Source organism: Aythya marila (assembly GCF_965140915.1).
Source record: "Aythya marila genome assembly, chromosome: 2".
NCBI lineage: Eukaryota > Metazoa > Chordata > Aves > Anseriformes > Anatidae > Aythya > Aythya marila.
Genome location: NC_139043.1, coordinates 23,893,901 through 23,901,192, shown reverse-complemented (window position 1 = coordinate 23,901,192; position 7,292 = coordinate 23,893,901). Strand labels below are relative to the sequence as shown.

Genomic DNA, 7,292 nt, shown 5'->3' with positions numbered 1-7,292 from the left:
AACATTAAATTAAAAAGTGCTAAATATGAGTTAAGAAAAAAAAAGAAAGAAAACAGCACCATTGTTTCATCAATGCTAATTCTACTACAGATCCAGGAACTGGGAGCCATATTTTTACATAAATTCCCAAGGAACTGTATATTCAGAGAGAAAAATACAGTGAAAAAAAGTAAACACTGTACCGAAATCAGCAATAGAAGATAGTTACCAAAGCTGAAGTACAGGCAGGTACTCTGGCACTGGAAGGAATGGTAAGTCACCTCTGTACGCACAAACAAGATTTAATTCACACCACATCTACATGCCCTCACATTCTCATTCTTTTGTCAGAAAACAGCAAAAAGCAAAACCACATTCTTGCCCTTCTCTAACTCATACTTGATCACTTCTTTTAAACCAGGTTAACATTGTAAAAGACCAAAATTAAACAGAACCAAATTAAGGATATTAAAGGATTTATTTTAAGAACATTGATAAAAATAAGATGAATATATTATATACTGTACAATACTGGATAATACACAGAGAGGTTATCTAAACCATACAAGATCCTTGCTTCTTGTATTACATTGGTAAGTTAGTAAAAACGCCCAATGAAACACCTCTAGGAAGAGAGAAAGGAAATAAATCATATTATAGAAAAGAATAAAAGGTTAAAAAACAAATACTTTCTTACTATACGGGACTGTCTGGGATGCATTTAGCATTCTTCACAGTATGGCCTGCATGGCGCCATGCTTTGTAGTTGTGGCTAACATGAGTTGCTAACACACCACTTCTTTGGCCTTTGCTGAGCCACGCTTGCATAATGTCAAGGTTTTCATCCTCCCCCCTCTGCCCCCATCAGCAAATAGGCTGGGGCTGTGCAAGAAGCTGGGAGAAGACACAGCTGGGACAGCTGACCCAACCTGACCAAAGGGATTTGCCATGCCACACAACATTATACTCAGCAATAAAAAGGGAAGAGGGTGTTTTGGTGGGAGCTAGTCAGTGCACAGAAACCAGCTGGGCAGAGGTCTGCTTCAGGGAGGTAGTGATCACATCATTTGGTTTTGGCTTTTTTTTTTTTCCTTCTCCTTTCCCTTCCTCCTCCCCTTTCCTTCACTTACTAAACCATCTTAGTCTTGACATACTGTTTTTCTCACCTTTGCTGTTACATTCTCTCCCCCTTTCACTTTAAGCAAGCAAGCGGCTGGGTGGTGTTAGCTGCTGGCTGGGGTCAACCCACCACGCTTACTCTATTACAAACTGCAGAATCCTGGCAACATTTGATTTTTATTTTTTAAACACTAAAGTTATAAGAGAACATGTTCACAGGGTTCAAGTTAGGTGTATATTCATCTAGTCAATCATCAGTTTCAGTACATTTTACCAAAAGTAAATCTTGCCCATTTTGCTGTGTAGTTTCTTTTTCAAAATCATTAATATAGCCGAAGTATACATTAGCACTTCTGTTACTGCATTTAATTACTCAAACACATATAAGCTCCCCTCACTCAACCCTTACACATTAGTCTTTCCTCTTTTTCCGGGGGGGAAAAAAATAGAACACTTCTCATTCTATAACAACACTTAAGAATGTGCCCGTTGTAGTTCCTCCTCAGTACAAACATGAGCTATTTCTGCTGTGTGAAGCTATGCTTCCTTGTTGCCTTTTATTTTTATAAAACATACAGTAAGGAAAAAAAATCTTTATTTAGGAACACAGGAACAACTGTTTAAGTGGCAGTTAAGACTGAATTCAAATACATGATCATGACTGTAAACCATCTAAATAAGGTAACAAAAGACAGACTAAGAAAGGTAACGTTTCACACAGATGTCTATATAGGCAGCAAACATTTCAACAACCAAAAGCATTTATAAAAAATCATCCTATATAGGTAAAAGAAATAAGTATTTCATGCAGTCCTCATCCACGCCTAGTTTTAAAACTGGGAGTGGGGGAGGTAAAAGGAGAACAATCTTTGGAAAAATAGATCTCACAGGGCAAATGATAACAAACAAAAAATCTTCCTGTATTCTGGAGCTATACACTTAATGCAATGTGCTCAGCTTTATTCATTCTCAAATCTGCTGTATGGATTATCAGAGTCCTGAAGAAGACCTGCAAAACAAGAATAAGATAAATGCATTAATCATTTTCTTACCAGTACTGCTTATAAGGCTTGAGTTACTGAGCCCACTGAAATAGGTACTCTATATAACAAAACTAGAAGACAGTTCTTGTCTTGCAATAGATAATCTATCATCACCCAGACACTCAAATGAAATAATAAATTGAAATTGTTCTTAAACACTCTTATTTCTCAGACTATTATCACGAATAGGTATTTCATGGTTTCTCCCTCCAAAATCATTTATATGATAAGTTCTTAAGGAGAAAACATTTCTCATTTGTGAGGTATACTCCACAGAACGCGTTTGTGAGAGACAAGTTTACAAAATCTAAGCAGGGATGGCTCAGGAAGAGCAGATTCAGACTGGCCAGCTTATAAATTAAAGCTATTTTAAGATCACCATCCTTTTAAATGTAAGGCACTGCTATTTTGACTTAGTACTGCTTTGAATACGCACAACCATTTGTCACTTTCAGCCATTTCCTGCATTTCCAGGACAGGACAACAATCTCTAAGAACAAATGAAGATGACCTCTGCATTCACCAAAAGCTCCAGGGATAGAACAAGTGCATCACTTCAAGCAGATTGCAGTGTGTTTCCATCACAAAGATTCTTGATGTTTTAACCAGAATATTGTTGCAGAAAGCATTGCAAAGGCATCCAATTCTACTGAGTGACCAGATACGCACACCATCTTTAAGCATTAGTTGAGCAATCACTATTGCATACAGCAACTATTTCAAAGAGACTTTAAAACCACACACCAGATTTAGGCTAGGCAGAAGCATGTACTGAAAATAAAGGAGCCCCATAAGAATCCAGAAGCTGACCTTTTGTTGTGAAAGAACAGCACAACTGCCAGTACCTTTTTGCCAACCTTTTTATACTGATGACTGGCAAGCCTGGACTCTTCTCTAGCTCACTCATTTAGGACAGAGAAAGAATATAGCAAAGCCAAACAGCCCCAACTCTTAAGCATTCAGCTTCACAACAGCAGAGAAGACTATACTTGTCTCTACCAAATCTTTTAGGAACTCCCCTCAGATCTTCACACAGCATACTTTTTCCACATGCACCTGCATACAGGTGTTCAAAATTCACTGCTCTATCTGAAACTCAGAAACACCAAATGCAGACTGTAGTCTTGTCTACCTTGTTGCTGCTATGGCATTTCTTTCAAACTACCAGCAAGTTTTAAGATACCAAGGAAGAAGCATGGCTGATTATTGTATCAGCAACTGCAGACTACCTGATAGGGAACAGCAAGTATTCAGGAATACACACAAAAATTCCTGTAATTATTCAAATTGTAAAGATTTCAAGCAGCCAATTTGTAAGAAGTTAAAAATCAAAACCAGCCCTCCTCATACCTAATGGCTGTTACTTGCCAAAGAATAAGTCAGTCACATCAGATCAAGATTTTTGTATCTTTAAACCTGTAGAAAGCAGTTCCACTCAGAACTCCAGGCACGAAATCTCAAAACAATCTTCCACAAAGCTGTAGGAGGGGGTGCCAGATATCCTGACAAAATTAACTTTGGAATAAAAGGATAAAAGGGGTTCTCTCTAAATCAAAATTAAGTCTTGGTAAAAAAAAAAAAAAGAAAATAATAATAATAATAATCACTAAGATAATCAAGAAGGTGTCCCCATTGGTTGAGTTGCCTCAACCAGTAAATGTCTGTGACCTGTTAAAGCTACAAAACGTACACTAAAAAAGTCACCTTCTACCTGAAAAGAACACACACACCTGTAACTCTCCTGATTTTAGTTAGATTGCATACTTCTCTATATATTCTGGCAAGTGTTTACTATGTCTCTCTTATAATTCATTCAAAATACGTACTTGATACTTCATACATCTGAAGGTAATGCAGTAAAACCCTCAGCATCGCTCTCTCACAACTTAAATTGCTGAGATTCAATGGAATTGGTGCCAATTTCAAATTATTCAGAGGAAGGTATGAAACTTCTACGGTGAAATCTTCATATATCATTCTGAAGAGGGCAAGTAGTCCTAATTGCCCTGCCTCTAACACATAACCAAAAAACATTTCAGACAGCTAGACCCAGTAGTTCAAGTGAATGTGCCATTTTTACACACTATTCTCAACAATATTTGCTTTAGTTTTAATGAACTAACAGGCTTGACAGTGAGCAGATATTTTCCACCAACAAGGCATTAACATGCTTTAGGTTAACTTGAAGTTCTCTGATCTGTTTTACTGCACGATACTGGAACCAAACTGCTCAGGCATTAAGAACTGTGGGTGAATCCTGTGTGAGCATCATTGGTCATGACTTCACACATTCTTTTCCCTGGAAAGAAGGTACTCTACGAAAAATGACAAGCCCTCCTCCTGAATGAAGATAGCCACAGAAGTTACATCAGATAACCTCTGCACTCAGTCTTGCTTTCAAAACTGCATCCAAGGTTTGAATTTCTTTTAATCTCAGCATTTTAAATAGATCACTAGATTATATTAAACGAGGAGACAGCAGCTCATCACTTGCACCAATATTCTTACTGAAGAAGTTGTCTCAGGCTCCAGTAAGTGGACAAAAGCAATCTAGAGAGACAGATGAAAAAAGCAGCATGACAAAAAGCTACTGTCAGCTGCCACAGCTGCTCTTAGCCATGACACTTAAAGAGGGGCTGCAAGCCTATGCTAATTGGATTGCATGTCTGGTGCAACTAAAGCTCGCAGACTGCCTTGAACCAGACACGAAGGCTGTCTCTCCTAACTGTTTCCCATTTGACATGGGAGCAACTACCCAACTTGTAATTTACATGTACAGGTTCAAAGACGTTAGCCATTTGTAGGTTGAAGTGTCCTGTTTGCAATAATGTCCATTTTAGGTTACTGTAAACTTAAAGATCAATATGCAGGACAATTACAAGAGCTTAAGAGCATCTTCTATTTAACTTCATTACAAGATTACTATTTGACCTACTTACCAGTATTAAACAGCACTGGAAGTTTCGAAAGGCATGATAGTAAAGTACCATTCCTTAGCTTCTACGAAATAATGAGGCTTTCTAATATATATGACATGACGAGGCAGTTGTAGGAATCTAATGCCTCTTTCTAGCATATTCATTTATGTACCATGCCAACTATGCAGCTTCTCAGTCATCAAGACCTGACTGACCCTCACCACATATCAGTACTGCCTAAAAATAGAATTAACAGAATTCTTACAAGAGACTGTATATACTGCAAAAATTGAACTAGTTTGTGATATGCTGCAGATCTTCATCCCTTATTACATTTCTCCTCTTTATTTTTAACCCCCCAATTAACAGGTTTATTCTTAACATACAAACTAAACAGCATTAAGTGCAGCAATACATGATCTCCCTGCTTAGGGGACCTAAAGAAGGTCAACATGAATAAGTATGCATCCTGACCAGAAGGAACATTTACTGAAACTCCTGAATATAAAAATCAGCATCACGCAAAAAATAAAGGAGATAGGATTATGTATCACTAAAGTAACTATTAAAACCTTTGCAGAATTGAAGCAAGTGGTTTGGAAGCCCCAAAACCATGAGAGGCAATCATTTTGTAAAAATGGAGATACAGAAGCCTTCCACTAATACCAGGCAAAATCCTGAAATAAAGAATAAAGCAGCTTCTTACTAATGCTATACTGAACATACAATAGCAGCAAATGCAGCAGCAATTAAATTGTAGTTCCTTTGTATGCTATACAAGCTGCAAAGTACTCTGAATTCTCCTTTAAAATTTTCTAACAGTCAACATATAATTTGTGTAATCATATTGCATTCATATATGTGAGCAAATGAAAAATACTATCAAATTTTGCAACAAAGAAACAATTCAAAGTGTGTATTCCTGGTTGCTAAAGCTCTCTATGGCTTCCAGTGCTCCCAAAGGACTGTGGCTAGAGTGACACCTGCAATGCATTATAAATGTGTAATTACCATTTAAATGGGGTAAGGAAAGCTGGTGGATGAAATGGGAAAAGGCATTCCCTTAAAGCCAACCAAATACTGAAATTTCAGGCATGATCATCTTAATCTACAGAGTCAGGTTAACAAAGTCATTGTCATTCTGCCACTCATCCATGCCTGCTTAACTGAGAATCCTCTCTACCCTGCCTAAGAGTGCTGCAAATAATTATGGAAACCCTAGATTATTTTGCAATTTATTAGATTATGTTTAATATGCTAACATACACATTTACTAGGCAGCAAAAAATTAAGACAAGATTAAAGGTTATAGCAGGACTTATTGCATTGTCCCACTGATTTATTTTGAGAGCCATTTGGCTGCATGCTATCAGAATATAAACTGTACAGATTAGCAATATTTAGGAATTCCATGATTTACATTTTGCCTCATTTTTCCTCAGCTATATAGATCCTTTCAGTACATGCCAAATATTTCTATGAGTTTTTTTTTCCTACAGGGCAAACAATGAATTATGGGAATTCAGGCCTCAAACCTATTTGACAGTATAAATTGATCTCTGACTATGCAGTGTCTATAACTAGCAAACAAGGCAACAAATAAACCTCTGAGATTTGCTATTGAAATTTATGTCTGATAGTTAAATTATGATCTTTCGTGGGTAAACTGCATTGCAAAGTATAACTACTCAAAGGGAAGAATGTCTGACGAGAAGGTGCTCCTCCCACCAACACAATGAATGCAGGAACTTGTTCCTAATTAAGTCACTGATGGACTAGCATGCCTCAAGTGGGGGCAAAATGACACACTTGTTCAGCTGTGTACAGTATAGCTAGATTCTGAATTTGCTGCATCTATTCCAGAGGCACAGAATCACACTTAACACTTGTCAGAAAACTCAAGTACTCCAACAAGATCCAACCAAGCCATCCTGATGTTAAGCACCGAAGAGAAGCTTGTCTTCACAAAGATGTAGGGCCATCCAGAGACAAGTGAATGAGTTTCATGAGCAGAATGCAGCCTTCTGAAATGTCACTTAACCCTTGCACAGTGCTTTGATATACTGTTATAGCAAAGTCGGAACCTAGTGAGCTTGCTCCTCTTAGCTGCACTGCATTAAAGATACACAAAGTTACTTATCTATACAGCAACACATGGTTATTTTGGAGACATAGCCACTATCTTGAACATGCAGGTTCTTCACCAGATCTATCCCAATGCTTCAAATTTGTC

General features: G+C 37.5%; 1 protein-coding gene across 1 annotated transcript in view; it reads right to left on the bottom strand.

Annotated features, from left to right (window-relative positions):
* Positions 1-438: 438 nt before the first annotated feature.
* LOC309875293 (pituitary tumor-transforming gene 1 protein-interacting protein-like) overlaps positions 439-7,292 on the bottom strand; it is a 28,581-nt gene continuing 21,727 nt past the window's right edge. The window contains exon 7 of the mRNA XM_082754554.1: positions 439-2,107. Coding sequence (XP_082610680.1) covers positions 2,058-2,107 — 50 coding nt within the window. The 3' untranslated portion in view covers positions 439-2,057. The remainder of the gene's footprint in view (positions 2,108-7,292) is intronic.